The following is a 21,387-nucleotide window of genomic DNA, read 5'->3' as shown; positions in this document are numbered from 1 at the left end:
TACATTATATTAGAAATGTTAATATGATATGTATGAAATGTACAAATTTTATGTATCTGTGGTTTGCAGAAATATACAACACTTTCTAATGGTGACTGGGTTGGACTGAGCCGTTTAACTCAAGACTGACAACTGGTGGAAAACAAACTTACTTGCATTTAAAGACTGTAGTTAATAGTTTGTTAATATTGTTCAGGAAAGTAAATCTGGCTTGTACTTCAAATTTCCAAAGATTGCAAATTGATTTGATTGTTAAAAGTGATGACGCTAATTTAATCACTTTCTGGGTTGTTTTGAGGAAATGATTGCGCTATAGAGGTGCAGCAACAAAATGTATTCAGTGTATGTGGGTCCAGCTCTGTCCAGAAAAAGAGAAGGTTCTACCGTACTCATCAACCAATCACCTCAGACTGTCCACCATGTTTGCACATTCATTTTTTTTGTTTGCATCAATCAGAGGAAAGAGGTGATGTGTCCTTGTCAGTGAGAGCCAAATGAACTCTGGAGGTTTAGTGAAGCACTGAAGATGTTAATGTAACGCAGGCAGAACTATCTCTGTACTCATTGTTATCGGACAAAACAGCAATATGAACAATTACACAGCAGTCAGTGTAGCAGGGATGTGAAGGTCAGTATCCAGGTGTCTCCATATGGTAATCTAAAAAACGGCTTACAAACTGTCGCTATTATCTGTGTACAGTCAATAGCTGCTTCACTTAATCAGGGTTGTTTTAAAAATAATTTACCACTTTAAATTTCATCCAATCAGATTCTGTCCTCAAATATTTCTATATATTTTTAAGCAAAGAACTTAAATTTTTTGTAACCCAAATATTTGCTTATGCTTCATTATGGCAATCAGTTTATACGAGTTTTCAGATGGAAGGAGCCACTGTATAAACCAGGCATAACTTTACTTTTTTCTCATATTTGAATGTCACTTCATTCATATTTTTATTGATGTCATTTTCACGTGTTTGGTTTGTGTGATAACCAGCCTGTCTAATGCTTAACTTCTTAAAGTATTTATTTTATTTACTGTAAGAAAACCTTCAAGGTTACTATATTGTACATTTAAGAAGATGTTTAGAAACATGTTGAGTATTGTTATATAGGAGAGAGTATCGAGATAGCAGAAAAGTATTTTCTCTCTGTCTTTTTTTGCTGTGACTTGAGTGCAGTTGTTTTCTAGGCTCTCTCCCCCTGGCAGCTGTTGTGTGTCAAGTTGAGGCAAAGCAGATACTCGTAGCGCCATGTTGCGTCCTCTCCCTTTGAGTAGAGGGTATGTTTTTCAGAAATTAAGGTGAGGACTAACATCTTATATTTCTTCACCACCCCTATGGTGGTTGATGTTTTAGCCCTGCAGCTCTGTACTGCCATTTCTCTGTGTGGTGTCACAGTCGGCCACTAGAGAGAGCTGGAGCTCCTGTGGTCGGCTGGTAACACTGATGCTGCATCTGAGCAGAAAGGTTTGACCCTTTGTTTCTGCTGTTTGATACATTCCAGCACCCCTAAAGTTCAGATTTGCCACAAGGAGGCAGAATATAAGGGAGAAACATATCACTATTAAAAAAAGATTGTTTTTTGGTTTGTTTCATGGCACACAGGAAACACCTCTGTGCCATTTCGAATCAACGCAGTGTCACATTGCTATGTGACTCCTGCCCAGCCAGGACCCTCTATAAGGAATGTATGGGAGTTGTGACTGTCCCACACGCTGTAGGCTCCCCTTTGTGGACATTTTATTTTGTGGTTATAGATTCTCTTTATAAAAGCTGTATGATTTCAGTATATTATTCTTGAACTGTGCAATGGTTTGTGTTAAGTTGTACATTTGTCCAGAGAAAAGTTGTGCTCTTTGATGCTGAAATGTGCTTCGCTGTGGTTCAAAATTAAAGGTATAAAAAAAAAAATTGTGTGTTGTGTGTGACTGGTTTCTTCCCTCTTGGTGTTCTTCCCCATTTTAAAATAGATGTCCAGTTGATTTCTTTACACCCACAGACACTGTAAGCACTATATTCAAGGGTCAGCAGATGACACGTCGAGCTTTGATCTTAAGTTACACGTTTGCACATACTGATTTTCTGCTGCAGGTTGAGCTGTGAAGCGACACGCTCACTGAAAGAGTCAAACCAGAAGGTGAAAACCATTTCCTTCAGAATACACCCATTGGTTTTTTTTTGTTTTTTGGGTGACACGAGTGAACATTACTCATTTGAAAGTCCCCTCTAGCGTTACATGAAGCCCTGGAGCCCTGCACCTTTCAGTGAATCAACCTGGAAGTCATTTACACAGATCAGAACAAGTATGAACATGGAAGTAAAGGCAACATGAGGGGACGCGTTTAGAGGGGATGAAAAAAGAAGAAGAAAGATTAACACACAGGAAGTAGGAAGTGTGATCTACGATATCTCCAGTTTGTGTGTGTGTGTGTGTGTGTGTGTGTTTGAGCGTGAATCAATTTGTGTGTGTGCGTGTGTGTTTGCGTGTGTGTGCGTGTGTGTGCTCTGGTATGTGTGAAATGATACGCTGACCTGTGGTATGATTTAAGGACAATGTCTCTGAAACTACCTCGCAACTGGGACTTCAGCACCTTCAAGGCTGAGACAGCTCGCATAGGTAAGCCGTTGGTGGTGCTGCGTTCACTGTCAGCAGTGTGGATGTCAGCAGCGCTTTCATACTTCACATTTTTGGGCACTTCACAATTTGAACATTTAACTGTTCCTTTAACTATTACTCACTTTCCATCAAACCAGAGATGGTAGTAGAATAGAGTAAAAATTTGATGTTTATCTTGAGGAATTTTTTTTTTCATATGAATTAATGGTATATACAGCATCATTGAAGTACCATCATAATGGTTAGGTAGAAATGAAAGTGTTTTATTATAGAAAAAATAAATCAGATAATAAGAAGTGACTGATTCTGCACTTTGTTTTATCAGTGTGGGTTTTGCAGCATGTTGGTGGTTGCTTGCTACGTGGTGATGGAAACCAGAGTGTTTTCTTAACAAAAATCAATGTCATATAATATAGAACGAAGTTAATAACTTACCTTGACATTTAAAACTTTTTCTTAAGACAACTAAAAGTAGCAACATTGCATAAGTCATTGACCAACTGTCGATGCAAATCTATGTGCAGTGACTGTACAGTGGTCTAGACATGCTGATGCCATGCTTGCCACTGTTTGCACAGGGTGGAATCAGTGCAGTAACATGCCTTGTTTCCTCCCTGGCTCAGATGGCACAACAGTTGCAACATACAAATAAAAGAGGCTTGCACATAAGCAGTGTCTGGGTAAACTCTGTGCAGTACAGTCCTGCTAACGTGTGTCATTTTTGCTACACTTCTAATCGTGTTCATCATCAGTGGTGTTGCTTGTTCCACTGTGGGGGGAAGTTGCTGCGTGTAGCACATTTATTTTATCTGCTTCATGCAACATGAATATCAGCCACTATAACTATCGTGCTTTTAGTTTAGTATGGAGGCATAATTCATAATTCATAATCTTTCACCTTGAGATGTTTTGTGGACTGTGACAGATTTTATAACCTGGAACTGGAGTGACGCAGGTTTTCAGCAGGAAACTGATGCAAGAGCTCAGTTTCTGCAGAACTCTGACTTTGCAGCAGTCTGTATGCAACTGTGCCTGAGTGTATGGCACAGTGAGTGAGTGTATGTATAGAACGTGTGTGTCATAGTGCATCTGGACCTTCATAAAGATTTGAAAGGACAACCACAGACTATCATTGTGAAGGAAGAGATATCAATTTAGACTGACACTGACACTTCCTGATGCAGTAAACTCAATTCATCTGCTGTGTCACTCAGGCTTAAAGGGATAGTTTGACATTTTGGAAAATATGCTTATTTGTTTTCCTGTAAAGAGTCAGATGAGAAGACTGATACCATTCATATCTGTACGTCAGGTGATGACACAGATGGGTCTGCCCTTTGAAAGGCATATATTGCAATTGTCACCATCTCTAATTTAATGTTAATGTGACTTCTTTGAACACAGGCGTATTTCTGTGGTTGCTACCTCTCAAACAAAAGGAACATTTATAACAAGATCTGTTCTTTCTCCAGCCTGTTGAACTCAATATAACGCCAATATGAGATTCTGACCATTTTCTTGTACTTCTGAAATTCAGCTCCTGAGAATAGCCTTCCTCTTGTCTCAGCCCGATCCTAATTTAAGATCTTACAATGCTCCTTTTCCTCTCTCGCTGCAGTAATCTGTATTTGTCAGAAATAATCAGCTCTTGGGATCGCAGAAAGATCAAAAAGAAAACTTGACTGGCTTATAAATGAGCCTGCAAATTTCAGAAATTTGTTTTGGTGTTAAAAAACCTCTGAGAAGCCTACGAGCACAGCAAAAGAACTCCTGCTGATTTATTCTTTTGCTCCTCTTTTCTGCTAAGGGGGGTTCAAGTAGAAACAGATCAGAATTTAGTCAGCTCCGAATAAGAATCTGATTTATTTCTGATGAGACAAAGAAATCACTATTGGGAGCAGAAAAATTTCCCTGTGGGCTGAATCACTTGCAAGTAGTGGTGTAGTGGAGTGTATGTGCAGGTATACCCACCTCTTTTCAGGGCCATTTGCAGTCTAACCGCCTGTCAACCCAAAAAACCCTGGAATAAGTAGGAGTGAGTACCCACTTCCTGTGCTGTCACTATCCATCTACTGGTGGAACACCCACCTTATCAACTACAACTATACCAGTGTCCGCAAGGGCCCGTTCTCCAGCCAACACATCGTTGAAGACCCACTCTCTGCAAGGGCCCCGGTGCAACCCTACTGCCTACACTATTTATATTTACACCCCTGCTGTCTGTACTCACTTAACATGAAGCTACATCCAGCAGCTGAACATAAAGACTGGGAAACTGGTAGACAGGGTTTTGTTGCAGAGCCAGGCTTGATATTTCCCCTGCATTCATTCTTTATGCTAAGCAGCTGCTGGCTCAAGCTTCACATTCATTGTACAGTAACAAGAATGAAGTCAGCCTTTTCATCTAACTGTCTGCAAGAAAGCAAATAAGTGTATTTCCCCAAACTATTTGTACATTAAATTTTTTATATTAATTCTGTTGTGCCTAAATGCTGCCAGATCAGGACCCATTAGGACGTACATATGGATCTTGACCTCATTATCAATCAGTTATCATGCATGATCATAGAAATTCAGGCCTGTACACACAATATTTAACCATGAAACCTGATGAGAAATGTCTTTAGATGTAGTTTTATATAAAAAGCCTCCACGCAGTCAATGAGAAACCCTGAATATAATTCTCCCCTCTACCCATCTAGATGTAAAAGTCTTGCACTTTGGACATTGAACACATCTTTGTGGTGCTTTGGGACTGCAGGGTCATCACGAATTGAGGTCTGCTTAAAGGAGCTGAGTGTTTGTCAGCTGAGGGTGTGGTGTGACATCTGCCTCTGTGTGTGGGCTCAGGGTTCCTCAACAGCACATTAACTTGCCACTAATCAAGGGAGGGTGACGCTATTAAAATTAGACCAAAGGACTCTCAAACCTCTAGGTGGAGACCTTCAAAGTGTTGCTGGCCCTCCAGCGTTGATATGACAGCTTCCTGTTTACTCCAGTGTGGCCCTGTGTCTTCTCTTGTCCTCTATCATCTTGCTTAACAAGACACGGTGAATTTAACAACAACTGAGCGTTTGGGCACAATCTCAATCCAGTTATCTCGGCAGCCCACCGTTTTGCGTGTTACTCGGGCCGTCTCCATCTGACTCTGTCCTCTCTGGGCCACGTAGACCTCTGCCTCTGTTCTGCCATTACTCCATCAAACCATCACATCATGACCTTTCAGAGTCACACAATTCAAGGGTGACAAATATCAGTCAAGGGTGACATTCTTAAAAAACTGACAACAGGATTTCTGTGTCACTTTCAGTTCAAGTTAAGTCTATACAGAACTTAATCTCTAATCTTTCTGTCTTATTGTTTGATGGCTGGTCTCTTGCAGACCACTGACTTATTTAAGTAGAACAATCACAGCTGCATTCGTGCACTTTCCACAGGAAACTGGTCAGCTCGGACCAGCAGTTTCCTTTCGACCTGACTCTGTATAGGTGGGGAACAAACATAGGCTACAGTGAGCTTGATCTTGATAGGCTGATGCATATTTATATCAGAAAGAGGAAGTGCTCAGCTCTAGTCGAGAGCACTAGTTGGTGTTTTGGTAGTGTTTCACAGCTCCGGCTGTGACACAGCAAGCTGGGGGTGTTGCTGACACTTTCACCAACAGCTTTCTTGTGGTATTTGGCAGCGCGATCCAGGAGTGTGATACCTGGAGAAGGAGGCTCTGGCCCGGGCTCACCGCGCTCCCCCAGGTCCATGGAGAGGCCGCTGAAGGCCGGCTGGCTCAAGAAACAGCAGAGGTCTTTAGTAAAGAACTGGCAGCAGCGTTATTTTGTGCTGAGAGGAAGCACTCTGACCTACCACAAAGATGACAAGGAGACAACTGTCCAGGTGAGACACTGAGAATTTAGCTGATCTAAGCTTGTACTATTAATATTATATTAATTCTGATTTAATCATTTGTCTTCTTTTTGTCTTTAGTTGGCATAAAACATGTAAGCCCATTATTTCCAAAGCAATATGCAAGGACTGGACTGTCATTGAAATCATTTCTATGTCTCTACATGATCTACTGCTTTTATATTGAGTAATGTTATTAACAAAAAAGAAGTAAAAGCAAACCGGCATCATTTTATAATCTAGTGTTGTATGAAATGTCTTGTATAGTCAGTTCATCAGCTTTATCAACACACCACAAACAGTCTGGCTGTGTGGCTAACTTTGCACACTTCCTGTAAACAAGCCATATGGTACTTGAAACCTCACAAGAGAGGCCTGCTGCCATTGAAAGTATGTTTTGCTGCACTTTTGGTCTGTTTTCTACGCTCATGTCCTTGATATCGTGCTGTGCATCTGTCCATGCGGGACACCTGTCATACAAAGTGCAGACAAACATGTAGAGACAATTAGGCACACTCCCATGGTCTCATTACTAACTGGAATTTCAGGGGTGGCTACACAAAACCCCTTACAGTGCTGTATCCATCTCTGCAGGGAGCGTTGTCAAATTCGTAGACTATATTAATGTGTAAAATATCACAAACAAACATGAAAAAATAAGTTTGGTTTGGGTTTGTGGTCACCTCTCTTCTTACATGTCTACCTCCGATTCACTTCCTGTTTAGAAATAAGTGAGAGTGAAACAGGAACGGAGAGCATTCATGAAAACATGAAAAAAAATAACATTTTCATAATAATAATAATGATAAATTTTATTTGTAACGCACTTTACATGAAAATAAATCTCAAAGTGCTACAGAAGGCAGTGTAGATATGCTATGCTAAGAGTTAAAAACAGACAACATGATAAAATACATTAGAAGGCTTTAGTAAAAAGGTGAGTTTTTAAGTTGCGTTTGAAAGTGTCCTCAGTCTGTGGTGTTCTCAGGTGGTCAGGGAGAGCATTCCACAGTCTAGGAGTGGCCGAGCAGAAGGCCTGGTCTCCCATTCAGGGATCCTGAACAAAGGCAGACACGTGCCCTCATATCATCTGGTTGATGGAAAGGCTCCAGAAGCCACAGAATTATAAGAGTTACTCCAGAAGTCATTAAGAGTGTAAAGGCCTTTGCACACTAAGTCCATATTTTTTGTAAGTTTTTTTTAAAAATCCATCGTCTGATAAGAGTCGTTACACACAGAAACTGTGCACACTGCGTCTGATGTGTTTTTTTGTTTCTATTTGTTGCAAAAATTCATGATACGAGACAAAATGAAAGACACATTTGCTCTCTTGCTTCTCTCTCCTGGAGGTTCCTCCCTGGCTGTCACCACTTTCTGCCCATGTCTTGTATTTTGTCCTGCGTCTACCTGAAGGGGCTGAGCTGAACTCCCACTCTGTCTCCACACTGTCCTCTCTGTCTGTGTGCAGTCCTCATCCTCTATTACATCCCACACACTGTCATCATCATCCACCTGAATATCACTGTCTGACCTGTGGAGAGTAAGCTTTCTGAGCTATTAAATGCTACTGTGTGCCCTGCTACTCTCTCTTGTATGTGTCATGTATGTGTCCCACAGGTTACACCACATTTTCTTCATGGCCAAACAACTCTCTGAACGCTTTGACGGATGCAAAAAAAAAAAAAAAACACCTGCAGAAAATAGTAAAGGTGACTGACGCAATGTGAGGTTGTGTTTATTTTTAAATGTGCAAAGATTTTTTAACAAAATACAGACTTGGTGTGCAAATGCCTGATGAGTCATCTGCACTTTTGGCCTTTGGTTTTAAAACAGTGGGATTGTGGGTGGAGATAGAGGAAGTGGGCTGCTCACAGTGGACAATGAAATATACTGTATATGCTGTATTGTAAGCAGTGGACTCACAGAACATGAGTAGACCCTAAATGTCATGATGATATATCAGCAGTTTGCATTTTTCAGTGTGTTGTACATCTGCAAAAGACTCTGGGCTTACATTAACAAGATGTAGACCATTTGGACTCTGACAACTTCTCTAACAAGTGAACAGTTAAAAGCGAACACCATCTGAATGACAAATTCCAATGTTATTTCCATGGCCTCGGAAAGTTCAAAAAGTATTTGTGAACAGGAGCTATACTCTCCGTCAAAGCCAGAAACCAGAGAGGTAAATCTCAAACTTGTGATGTCATTGGGTATAAAATCCGGAGCTGCTCCATAGACGATGAATAGGAGCAAGGAGCATGAATAAAGCAATGTGCAGCTGTGGACTGGGCTGCAGCAAAACGTATTTCAGCCAACTAAGAAAGCCAATACCAGTGTAAATGTGCCCTATATTTGAATATATTCACTTTACCTTACACAGTAACTGATCAAGGCAGCAGTAGACCAGCAACTCAGTGTTCTGCTGAGTAAAATTATTGTTTTTGTCAATGGAGTTTGGTGGCTTTGAGACAACAGCTTCAGTCTCCCATTGGAAAAGGCTGTATAACAGCAGGATACAGTGGTGAAAATATTTTAAATTTAACTTCCCCTAAAACTGATCTTGATTTTTTCGATGGACCTCTTTAGGAGGCTAAAAAACTAATTAAAAAAGGCAGCGTCTGCTCAGTGCCATTTGATGTCAAGGATGCGACACGAGGATTTCCTGCCCAAGAGTTGCTGTAACTAAACATTGTGGTTTGGTCTATACCCAGGACATACCCTGTAACATTCTATATACATTCATCTATAACTTTCTAATCCACTGTCTGTGGAGCTTTCGATTTACTGGTCCATCTACGTCCCAACCCTCACCTATGGTCATGAGCTCTAGGTAGTGACTGAAAGAATGAGATTGTGGATACAAGTGGCCGAAATGAGTTTCCTCCATGGGGAGGCTGGGCCCAGCCTTTGAGATAGGGTAAGGAGCTTGGACATCCAAAGGGAGCTCGGAGTAGAGCCGCTGCTCCTTCGCATCGAAAGGGGTCAGTTTAGGGGGTGTTTTGGACGTGTTTAGGGCACATCCCACTGATAGGAGGCCCCGGGGCAGACCCAGAACACGCTGGAGGGATTACATATCTCATCTGGCCTGGGAATGCCTCAGGGTCCCCCGGGATGAGCTGGAAAGTGTTGCCGGGGAGAGGGACGTCTGGAGCGCTTGGCTCAGCCTGCTGCCCTGCGACCCAGCCATGCATAAGTGGATGAAAATGGATGGATGGATGGATGGATGTCTGTGGAGCAGCTCAAGTTTTTGGATTTGGGAGAGAGTTTTCTAATATTTTTGGACTGAGACCATCGGAATAACATGTATGAATTTTGAAATTGAGTGTAGTTCCCCTCTAGTATTAGCATATGGTAGCATATTGTGGTCTATGAGTGAGTATAATCAACAGTGTAAATATCAGTGATTTTTTCTTGAGTTCTTGTTTGAACACAACACTAATACGCTTTTTTTCTGTTCTCCTGTTTTTTGGTCTCCAGGGAGTCATCCAGCTGCGGTTCAGTAAAGTTAATGAACTCCCCCCGAACTCAGACGACCCCGGGAAGTACCTCTTCGAGATCATACCACGTAAGCGTGTAATCGACCCTTAAAAGGGAACAAAACAGACTCCAGCCATTGTGTGGTCTGTAAAGACAGTTTAGTGTGTAGCAGTGATACATCAGTATCAGTGTCTGTAGTGGGGCCAGCCCTCATTGCCTTGTGTCATCTTTTTGCTCTTCATAATATACACAAAAGAACATTCTTTGTCATTTCCTCAATGCCAGCATTTTTAAATTACAACTTTTACTAACTGCTTTTTCAAAATCAGGTTATATGTCTTTTTCTGGTATCTGTTCATGAGTCAGCACTAACCTGTGTAGTGGAAAGTCAGAAACTACCACAAACTGATACTGGCATTTTGATTAAAGATCACTTAGACCAACATAGTGTTCAACTATTTTGAAGCCTTTTCTAGTGATCTAAGGCAAAAACTCGCCCTAATTGGCCACTTTTTTTCTTAATGCATTCCTCTACAGATATGATACCAAACTGTAGACTTAGATTTGTCAAGTCTTGTTAGTCTTACAGCAAGTCCCCCAGCAGCTTGTCAGCATGTTGGCGTACTGATGTCACAAAGAAATCCATTTTAATTTGCCACTTTTCCAAGCAGTTCTCTGCACTGCTACAAACAGCATCAGGATCGATCTTTCCACCTCGCCATAGTCGCATAGTTACAGGCCGGAGGGTAACTTTGAGAATAGACAGGATCTGTCTGACTAAAGGTTTTGCTGTACTTTAATGCCTTTTTCCAACAATGCCCATCATTTCACAGGTGCAACTGGAGATAGAGAGCGATGTCCCTATGTGTTCATGGCAAATTCCCAGAGCGACATGGAGGAGTGGGTCCGCACTCTGCGCAGGGTCATTGGAGTACCAACAAGTGGAGGTTCAGTAAAACCTTTTATTGTTATAGAAACTGAGGATATGTCATAAACTATTTGACAAGACTATTCTAGAAATTAAAGGAATAGACAGGCCTACATGATTCACTTTCTTGCTGAATGATAGATGAGAAGATTGATTTAAACTCTGATGATTGTTAGCTTAGCATAAAGGCTGGAAATGGGGACCTACTGGCCTGGCTCTGTCCTCTATTCCAAACTTTAAAAAAAAACAATCTGCTTTGCAGCCTGTCTAGCTGCTCAGCTTAGCTCAGGACAAAAAAAGATGGAAGCCACGAAGTCAGTGCTCACTGCCAAGAAGCAGTCTGTTACATGACCACAGTGAAACAACATGTTTTTATGTTTTTAACAGATTAAACAAACAAGATATAACAATCTAATAAGTGAGATTAAGAGGTGTTGGTGGACGTTTCTTGTTACCTTTAGACAGAGCTGTTTTCAGTCTTTATGCTAAGACACTGTAAGCTGACTATATTGGCTGTGGAAGTAGCTTTTAACAAGAGAACAAGTGCTGAAAACACAGGCACCATCCTACAGTTACTATAAAGACAACTTAAAAAGGGACAGTAATAGTCCTCATTTAGATATGTAAAATGTTTTCTGGTGATCCAAGGGGAGCGTCTCTATGTTCCCAAGTTCAATATTTGTTGACACACATTAACCCTCCATTGTGGTCAGGTCAGGTCACCCGTTTCAAGTTGTATTTCATAAATAAATTGATCTGACTCTGGACCTCTTTAAGTTAACAACTATTGATTTTCTAACCATAAAATTTTTAATATATTTTTTTTCCTTTTTCCTCACTTTTAATTGGGCAACACATTGGTTTCCTAATTCATTATTTTAAATGTAGGGCTTAAATATGTTTGGGAGTTGTTCTCCATACAAAAAGAGTAACCACTGGGGGGGGTCACCGAGCACGTACCATTAAGGCCGAGTCCAATGCAATTTCATGACTCTCAAAGTCATGATAGTCCCCTAATATAACCCTAGCATGAATATCAAGCAAATACAGTGGTGGGGAATATCTTTCTCAGGTTCACATTAAGTGCTGTATAGACCTTGGCAACATAGAAATGACCCCGGTCCAAGATGTCATGTCTCACCTCTCTGCCTGTCTGCAGTGTTTGGAAAGAGTCTCATGGACACAGTAGCATATGAGCACCGGTTTGGACCCCACCTGGTGCCAATCCTAGTGCAGAAGTGTGTGGAGTTCATCAAAGAACATGGCCTAGATGAGGAAGGCATCTTCCGTCTCCCGGGTCAGGACAATGCTGTGAAACAGTTCAGAGATGCCTTTGATGCAGGAGAGAGGCCCTCTTTCCCCAGGTAACACACTCACGGCTCCCTCGTACAGATTAGAGCCATATGAACCATTCAATACTAATGAGTCATGATTTCAGACCTCTATGTTACATTATTATTATTGTTGTTGTTTATTGGAAGCTCCTAACGTAAAATGATTTCAAAACATTTTGATCTGATTCCACACAAGTAGGTTCTAGTATGAGTAGTAGTGCTATTGTGCACACATATGTGGCATATACTGTGTATGCAATAGGGTTATTCTGTTTGTATACTGAGTATAAAATGGTTATAAAGTAGCAGAGTCACACATCTAAAAAAACACTTAAAAGTGTAAAAACCATGTTTTGAAATCATTCTAAGCCCTCTTTAGACCGTGTTGGTAAATGTATGAGCCGAAGAAGGTCACTGCTATATAAGGAGAAAAAATCCTAACCTCAATCATTCAGCATCAGCCTTTTTTTTTCTAAGAAAGCAAGGAGAGATGAGAGAGATGTAGAGCGTCTGATAGATTTCTGTCTGCTCAGAGCTGAAGGCGATACCACATCCTGTTCTGGCAGGCACACAGGAGGAAGCCTGTATTACTCAACATCGCGAGCTCATCTGACAGAGCACTGTTGATTAAAGCATCCATTAAACCTAACCTGTTTGTCTGTAATCTAATGTGAGCAGAGTCCAGGAGCAGCCAGCGAGGACTACTGGGAGATGCTTTATATCAAATTTCAGACCTTGTTTATGTTACAATCTACTGTGTAAATACTTTTTATGAGTCTAATCAAGATGGGAAGAAAATGATTTGAGTTAGCACTTAAAGCCTATAATTAATTAAAAGAAATACATGCACTGTTAAAACTATAACAGCAACTTATGGATGCATGCATGTGTAGAATCAATCCAGTAAACACATTGTATTAGATTTAAGCCAGGTCAAAGGTTCCTATAAACATCAAATGGCATGTCTATGATGTGGAGGGCAGGTTCCAATTTCTATAAAATAAATGCCAGATTCACCGGTCTAACATTGCCTACTGTGTTTGATTTGAACGTCTGTTAAACTGTAGGTGGATGTTCATTAGATGTTTGTCATTACCCGCAGTGACACAGATGTCCACACAGTGGCGTCGCTGCTCAAGCTCTACCTGCGTGAGCTTCCTGAGCCTGTGGTGCCCTGGACTCAGTACCAAGCCTTCCTGGACTGCACCAACCTGCTGGACCCCAGCAGTTCAGAGGTACCCTCATCTTAAAAAAAGGCTATAATGTGTGTGAGTGTGTACATGCAGGACAGGTCCTGTGATGTTTAAGGTGTGTGTGTGCTTTAATCTCTCGCTCATGTGTCCTCTTAGGGTTTGGAAAAACTGGAGAAACAAATTGCTCTTCTTCCCAGAAACAACTACAACCTTCTCAGTTATGTCTGTCGGTGAGTAGAGGCTGGAGTGCAAAGCATTATGGGACATTCCAGAGAAAAACCACAGTGTCTTTGTGGTTCAGAGAGGACATCCCATATTTGCGAAGATGCTTATTTACTAACATGTGCTTGAGCAAGACACCTTACTTACATCTACCAGATCTCAAGTTCCTCTGGTTAAAAACATCAGCCATAATGCTGCTCTGAGATCAGCTTCCTGTCCTAACTCACACTGACCTGTATCTGTTCTCTGTAGGTTTTTGTTTGAGGTGCAGCTGCACTCCAAGGTGAATAAGATGAATGTGGAGAACTTGGCTACAGTGATGGGGATCAACCTGCTTAAACCTCAGATAGAAGATCCCATTACTGTGATGAAGGGTAAGAGCATGCTGCTCATGTGGCCTGAACCAACATGTGTGCAGATCTGAGCTAAATTTGTATTAGCTGTGAAAACTGTATTGCTCAACATCTGGGAAACACATGAATCCAAATCATGTGTGACTGCTAATTTTGTTAAGCAATTATATGTGGTAATACTGCACCATGACTACATCCTTCTCTTTTTTAGACACTGTATTTACTGCACTAAACAGCCTTTTACAAAAAACAGCTCACAAGTTAGGAAGGCATGTCTCATTTAGATACTCTTGTAATGATGAAGTAGCAGTAACCATGCATTACTTCATCAACTCTGAAATTTACCTACTGTCTCTTAAACTACTACTGAGACAGTATGTCTATGTCTATATCTCTGAACTGTACATAACAAAAATAAGAACAAAAAAGCACAATAAAAAAGTGACTCGGTTCAAGTGAATTTTGAAAAAAGAAATTGAAGAAGTTGAATCAAGAATTTGCATAAGAAGCCAAAGAGAAGGCGTGCTGATCATAATCATGTCATGTGTTTGTTTTTCTTCTCAGCAACGCCTCAGATCCAGAAGCTGATGACAGTGATGATCAGACAGCATGAGACTCTGTTTCCTCTGTCTAAAGACGTGTTGCCCTCCCCTCCCTTAAACAAGACTGAAAGCCAGAAGAACACTCCCAGAAGCTTTGTGGGCTGGGAGTCTGCAGAGGTAGCTGACCTCACATTAAGCCTTTGCAATATTTTATTGTTTTTAGAGCATGCTCTGCTGTGACACAGGCATAACAACAGCACATATCATACAGGACAAGGAAGTGGCCTATCGTAAACAGAAGACATACTAGAATATCCACACAATTTGTGTTAGTGGGAAGAAATTGCTGTGTGTCCAGTGTCAAAGTTGGCTATTTGGCAAACAGTGCTAATTCAGTCAGTTGTGGCAATTTGTTGACAAATCTATGGATAAAACACCCCCAACAGGCAGAAACAGTTATTACATTTGGTGATAAAGTCACCAAGAGTGACAAGAAAACTCACTGTCGTTATTATAGGTAAGTTTTGTGCAGATTAAACCAGGGGTCTGCCATCTGTACTCTCAAAAGAGTCATTTCTGGAAAACAAAAAATCTGTCAGGAGCCACCAAATATATCTGAGCCGTATAATGAAGGTAACAGACTATTAAATCTAAATTTGTCATCTTTACTATTACTAATAGGTAAATGAGCATACATTAATGTGTTTTACCACAAGGTGGCTAATCTGCAGTGGGCTATTTATGATTATTTGGTCCTTTAACTTTGCAGCATTGGTGGAAAAAGCAAAGAAATCTGTCTATGCATGCACCATTAAATTCTCTATTTTCCTTAGATACTTTTCCTTTTTTTGGATTTGGAATCCATAGATTGCCGGCTAGGGAGACTCAAAAGTAGCCACCGCTGTTAAGGCCCTGACACACCAAGCCAACAGTCCAGTCGGGCGTCAGTCAGTGTTGGGCAGTCAGTGAGCATCTTCTGCTGTAGTTGGGGCAGTGTGTCCCGCATCGTTGCTGCTCACTGGCCCCTATTGGCTTTTTTTTTTTTCCGGCCGATTCAGCTAAAGTGAGGAAAGTAAACAAACAGCTAAAGTCAAGAGGGCGTGAGATTGAAACAAACTTGTTACATAAGGTCAGATTATTTTTCTTTTGGCACTGATCTTTTTAGCCAAAATTCTTCATGATGGTTGTGTTATTGCTCACTGGCACATGGTAAATGCTTTTTTTTCTTTGCTTTGGATTGTGTTGGTAATGTGCTAACTGGATAACTAGCATCAAGGTGGTCAACCAGTTTCCCTTTTAGAAAATCGATTACGGATGACTGCCATCTGTTGGTGTGGAGAGTTATTTCCTCTCATGCAGGCACAAGAATGCATGTGCTGGTCAGCTGTCAGCTGTAGTCTTTGCGGTGTGCTCATGTGCAACCTTTTCATTGAGACACAGGCAACTTGAGGTGACGCAGCAGGGGTCTTCGTTGCTGCTAGTTCTCTGAAGTCGGTTAGGTGTGTCTGGGCCTTTAAGTTTTGGCAGATTTTGTTACCTCTGGGGAGAGATAGGCGTGCTCCCCAATTCCAGTCTCTCTACTAAGCTAGCTAGCTTTAGTATTATCTTCAATGGATGAATATGAGAATGTCGTTATTGATCTTCAGTTTCATCCAACTTGCAGAAAGAAAGCAAATAAGTCTGTTTCCGAAATGTCAAACTTTTGATGCTTGAAGGATGCCAGGTGAAAAAAACAGATACAGGCCTATATTCTGACCTTCCAAGATTAAACAACAAGCAGATGTTTTATACAGATAAGCTATTTACAAAAACACCAGGCATGACCAAAGTCTGGCCCAGGGGCCAATCGTAGCGCCGCATGAACCGCATCTTGTCTTTCAAAAAATACTATATTTGGCCCACCACACTATGTTGATTAATTAAGCAAGTTCACTTTGCATCTTTTTCGTTCATTTCACAATGGCAGGACTATCATACAGTTCAATGGCATGCACCAAGTACACAGGCAAGACGAATGTGTTTTCATAAACAGACAAGCAAACAAGTGGTTACCAAGAAGCTGACATTTCCTGCTAGGTAGCAGACATGACCACAGAAAAGAATTCAAAAGTGGAGGTGGCCACTTTCAGGAGCGGTGGAATGTCATATGCACTGAAAGATAAAACAGTTGCGTTTGTCTCACTGTCTCAATTTTTTGTTAATAATAACTGAGAAGCAGCTGGGCCCCAGGTGTGTCATTAACTTATCTGGCTCCCATTCCAAAATGTTTTGACACCTCTGGTCTACTGTATTAGTGCCTGCTGACATCCACACCGATACTAATAGGACCTGAGTGATTGAGAGCCGCACGAAATGCTGAATATCCCATCATTAAATCCTAATGTTTTGGTGCTTTCGCACTTAATTTGCTTCAGTCTCTGCATCTCTGAAAACACAGCTTTCCTCTCACTGATATATGAATTGAATTTTTTTTCTGAGCACTAGCTCACCAACATTTAATGTGGTCTCAAATGCATGGATGGATAATGGCTTTATAGCTTCATTACACCAAAGAAATCCATGCTCTAAATCCCATCGGTTATACATGATTTACTGCAGTAAACAATTTCTCAGCATCATAAACTGTATTTCATTTGGACACACTACATTAAAAACTATGCATAGGGACATTTGACAGTGGTCCTTTGGCTGCAGTTCTCTATAAATTTACAGTGTGGTTAGCTGGAATGACAAGCTTTCAAAATCACAACCACTGCAAATGACTTAAAACATATGTCACTGTCATCTCTTTGACCAGATTTATTGCTTTAATGGTTGTTACTCAACTGAAGTTTATTGCTGCCTCCATTTATTCCATCTGACTCTAAAATAACATTTGCACATAAAAGGCTTGTATGTAGTATTTAATTTATGTAATTAATCTTTAGTTTCGTGTTTGTGTCAGATGGGTGATGCATCTCTGTCTGAGTCTCCAGAAGAGGAGGAGGACAACGACAGTCCAGCTCCAAGGAGAGGAAACAGCAGCCCCCAAAGCATGCCTCGGGAACCTTGCTCACCTTCCACACCTTCCACAGACGACTGGCTCGGAAGTCCCCGCAAACGCACCCAGACCCTACCCACCTTCAACTGCCCCCTCACCGGAATGGCAGCCAAGGCAGACGCCCTCAACCGGTGGAGTCACATCCAGGAGAGTGTAGAGGAGAAGAGTGGGACATTGTCAGAAGACATTTTTAAGATCCTAGACCTCCGGAGTTCAGGCTCATTGTTTGGGGGGTCTCAGATGAGTAACGAGGAGGGAGAGGATAGGTTAACAGCCCGAAGAGGAAGTGACAACACAGGTTCTACTACTAGTGGCTCCCAAAAACCTGACAGCGACTCCTGGACTGCCCAGGCGCTGGCTCGTCAAAAGAGTGCAGGGAACCTGACAGTGAGCAGTTCACTCCAGCAGGTCAACAGCAGGTCTGAGCAGAAGAAAGACACTCAGCCGCTTGTAGACAGGTGAGTTCAGCTGAAGAATCACAGCTGACTGGCTACATACCAGACACACTGTCACCGCCCATTATGTGGTACACACTTTGTGATATAAGTTTTAAGGTCATATCATAGATTAAATAGTTATGCAATGTAAAAATGACTATTTTAAGGAATTCTTTATGCAACTGCAAGGATATTTATCAAACTCTTGCAACCCAAGGAGGAGCATTCAGTGTGTCAAGTCAAGCGCTACGATTGGATCAAAACACCAAGAAAATAATGTCATAGATTTTTTTTTCCTGAGGGCATGTGGCACCTGCAAAACATATGTGTTTTGACAGCTAGTTTCATTTTATATTGATACTAATTTTTACATTTGTTCCAGGTGGAGTATTTCTTGTTATGGGAATATTTTAGAGATGAGAGCGATAATTTGACAGAGTAAAGTAGGTCACTGGACTAGGATCAAGAAAATGACAATACTTCCAGGAAGCTCTTGAAACAAGTTTATTTGCATGGAAAACAGGCGTAGTAATCTGTCTCTACTGGCAGAATATTGCTTTTATAAAGTAAATCAAATTTTAGGACTCAATATTAGACATCGACAGACATCTTTTTGGACTGGATTGATTTGATGTTTCAGTGATGATTAGTTGCCTTTCTGACCCTTTGTCTGAACCGTCTTTGTCTCTCACTGTCTCTTGCAGTCTGCAGCAGGAGAACAAGGAGCTGAAGGCCACAGTGGCAGAGCTCCAGTCTGCTCTGGAGGCAGAACGCCGCCGTGTGGCTGCTCTTGAGATCTGCCTGAGAAATGCTGAGCGCAGCCGCGATGAGGCCCAGAAACGCAACGAGGAGCTGCAGAGAGACATTCAGCAGTTCCTCACCAAAGTGCCACAAGCTCCCACCTAACAGTAATTCTCAGACTCACTAGTATATGGATTTATGAGTCCGTTAACCTCAACAGAGTTATTTCAACGTGAACTGGTAATGGAATATACTATTGTCCCCCAGTGGGATGACACTGGCTTGTTTCCATTTGAACTCTGTTTGGTCCTCAGTATTAATTATTGGCTCATTTATTTGTGCCTGTGAGAAAGTGTGTCAAGAAGAGATCTAAATAGGCTTTCATATCACTATTGACATTAAGGACTTAAACAGATTGTTCCTTCCTGCTCCAGAAGTCATGTCACCGTATTTAAACTGCCTTGATCTGGTGTGTCCAAAGAATTGCAAGGCTGGACAACATCAACACAGAATGAACCCTTTGTTTAAAGATCATGTGGACTCAATATTGTTAATGGTGGGCAGTACAAATACTGTGTGTCATACATGGAGTGAGTAGTCCATTATCTGATGTTCCATTTAAATGGTAAATTAATAAAACAGTGCACATTTAAGTGTTTTTGTTGATGCATAAAATAATCTTACACCACATATTTACAAGAGCAACACATCAATTACCTTAAGTATTCATGCATCATTGCTGAAAACAGTGATGACTGCCTTTAAGATACCAATAGATTGCTTATGTACATTCGAAGAAAAAAGCAAATATAAAGGCCACGCCCTGTCAGGGACATGAAAAATAGATACAGGCCTGAAAGCAGTGGACATTGTACATGGTGGTAGAACCTGCAGGCAGGGTCAAACTATTACATCAGGTCTTTATTAACAATTCTACAGCCATGTGGCTCTGCGAGGCAATGCTAAGGCACAGCAGTGATTTGAGCTAAATGTTAACATCAGCTTGCTACTGACCACGGTAAAATGTTTATGTGTGTAGAATGTTTACCATCTTAGTTTTACTGTGTTAGCATGCCAACATTTGCTAATTTGCACCAATCACAAAGTGCAGTTAGGGCTGAACATGAGCAGTTAAAGTATTGGGCATGATGAAATCAAAATCAGTGTTTGAGGTCGAAATATATATGAATTGTTCTGCTCATCACTAGCCGTTGGTGGTTTTACCAATGCTCTTTGCTGCTAGTGGCACTAACGTTAGCTCGTTGCTGCAGGCCTGCATTTAGTAATGTAGGATTTCACTGTCGTAATTATGTTGTGCCATCTTCTGACTGTGCTTGTCCTCTTTTTGTTTTGCCCTTTAGGAGCTAGGCCAACACAACTGTAATGTAACAATACTTAGACTGATAAAAGCAGGCGGGCGAGAGCAAGAGCAAATGAGCTTCACGTAGTGCCCCCTGAGTAGCCAATGTAGTCCCCCCAGTGCCCCCTGGGCAATCCAGTTTGTTTAGGGCCTTTATGAATCACCCAAAGATAATGATATGGAGAGAGCAGAGAAGAGAAAAAATCAAGGTACACCAAAGAGCAAAATGTAGAAGTGCCAATGTTGTATTGAAATGTGTTCCCCTGTTAAATTTCATCCCCTTCCTGTTAATGCATAATGCCCCTCTTGGTGGTTAGGGATAGGGTTCAAGGGTTTGGGTAAGGGGAAACACATATCCATGAGGAAACAGACTTCAATGCAACACCGGTATTGTGAAGTAGTGAGTACCAGGTCCACTTTGGTGGAAATTGACTGTGAATGTCTTTAATGTCAGTCCTTGTAGTCGCTGTTCATATATTGTTGGCTGACCCCACAGACTAAACAGCACTGTCATCCAGACAGCCATGTCGCTAGCATTCCAAAAAGATCAGATATCACTATAATTCAATCAGAGAGAAACATGACTCCAAATGAATGCTAACATCGCTCTGTGTCTGCTGAATATGTCATAGTGAATCATTTACCAACACATTCTTCATAATGACATTTAACAGTGGGAATATGTCCATGTTGTTTCACTGCAATCATTCAATACTGCTTTAGATACACACACTTTTGTAAGATTGATTGGTAGCTTCCTAAAAAAGCATTTAACCTGAATTGATCTTGCAATTTATTTTGTGGTAATGGTGTTATCCTCTGTGAGTGCATTAGTTTTCCATACATTTTCCATCCTAAAAAGCACAACACTGAATGGGAAACATGGAAATCGCCAAATTTGGATATTTGATATCCACACAAAATATTGTCAGTTGGAAGGTTCAGTCCGAAAATAGTAACCCTAGCCTTTGGAAATCCACATTGGTTTCACCCTTGGGTCCATGATAGAGACCATATGGATGCTGGGGTTACTGTGTGAATGTGTGTGTGTGTGTGTGTGTGTGCGTGTGTGTATGTGTGTCTTTGTGTGTGCAAAAGGATATTGCCATTATCAAGCCTTCTTACAGCCATTAGGAAGATGTGACAGTCTGTTGTGGCAGCAGTTTAACAGGATCACAGATAACAGCATGTCTGTCAACTGTCAGCCTGGCAGATGAGTGACAGAGGCAGGAAAAGCTCAT

At 41.2% G+C, this 21,387-nt stretch overlaps 1 protein-coding gene across 1 annotated transcript; it reads left to right on the top strand.

Annotated features, from left to right (window-relative positions):
• Window positions 1–2,213: 2,213 nt before the first annotated feature.
• arhgap25 (Rho GTPase activating protein 25) lies at window positions 2,214–19,439 on the top strand. The gene is made up of 11 exons (XM_033619039.2): window positions 2,214–2,619; window positions 6,305–6,507; window positions 9,997–10,084; window positions 10,830–10,943; window positions 12,084–12,288; window positions 13,361–13,493; window positions 13,608–13,681; window positions 13,926–14,047; window positions 14,591–14,745; window positions 17,513–18,066; window positions 18,750–19,439. The coding sequence occupies exons 1-11, from the start codon at window positions 2,556–2,558 to the stop codon at window positions 18,949–18,951; spliced, it is 1,914 nt and encodes a 637-aa protein (XP_033474930.1). The 5' UTR covers window positions 2,214–2,555; the 3' UTR covers window positions 18,952–19,439.
• The last annotated feature ends 1,948 nt before the right edge of the window (window positions 19,440–21,387 follow it).

This window comes from Epinephelus lanceolatus, chromosome 9 (genome assembly GCF_041903045.1).
Source record: "Epinephelus lanceolatus isolate andai-2023 chromosome 9, ASM4190304v1, whole genome shotgun sequence".
Taxonomy (NCBI): domain Eukaryota; kingdom Metazoa; phylum Chordata; class Actinopteri; order Perciformes; family Serranidae; genus Epinephelus; species Epinephelus lanceolatus.
This window is presented reverse-complemented; position numbering and strand designations above follow the sequence as displayed.

Excerpts from the sequence above, each read along its gene's own strand:
- arhgap25 (XM_033619039.2), top strand. The coding sequence starts at position 2,556 with ATGTCTCTGAAACTACCTCGCAACTGGGACTTCAGCACCTTCAAGGCT. Across the intron at positions 10,944-12,083 it reads TGGAGTACCAACAAGTGGAG|TGTTTGGAAAGAGTCTCATG; the intron begins GTTCAGTAAAAC and ends GCCTGTCTGCAG. Across the intron at positions 14,746-17,512 it reads TGGGCTGGGAGTCTGCAGAG|ATGGGTGATGCATCTCTGTC; the intron begins GTAGCTGACCTC and ends TGTTTGTGTCAG.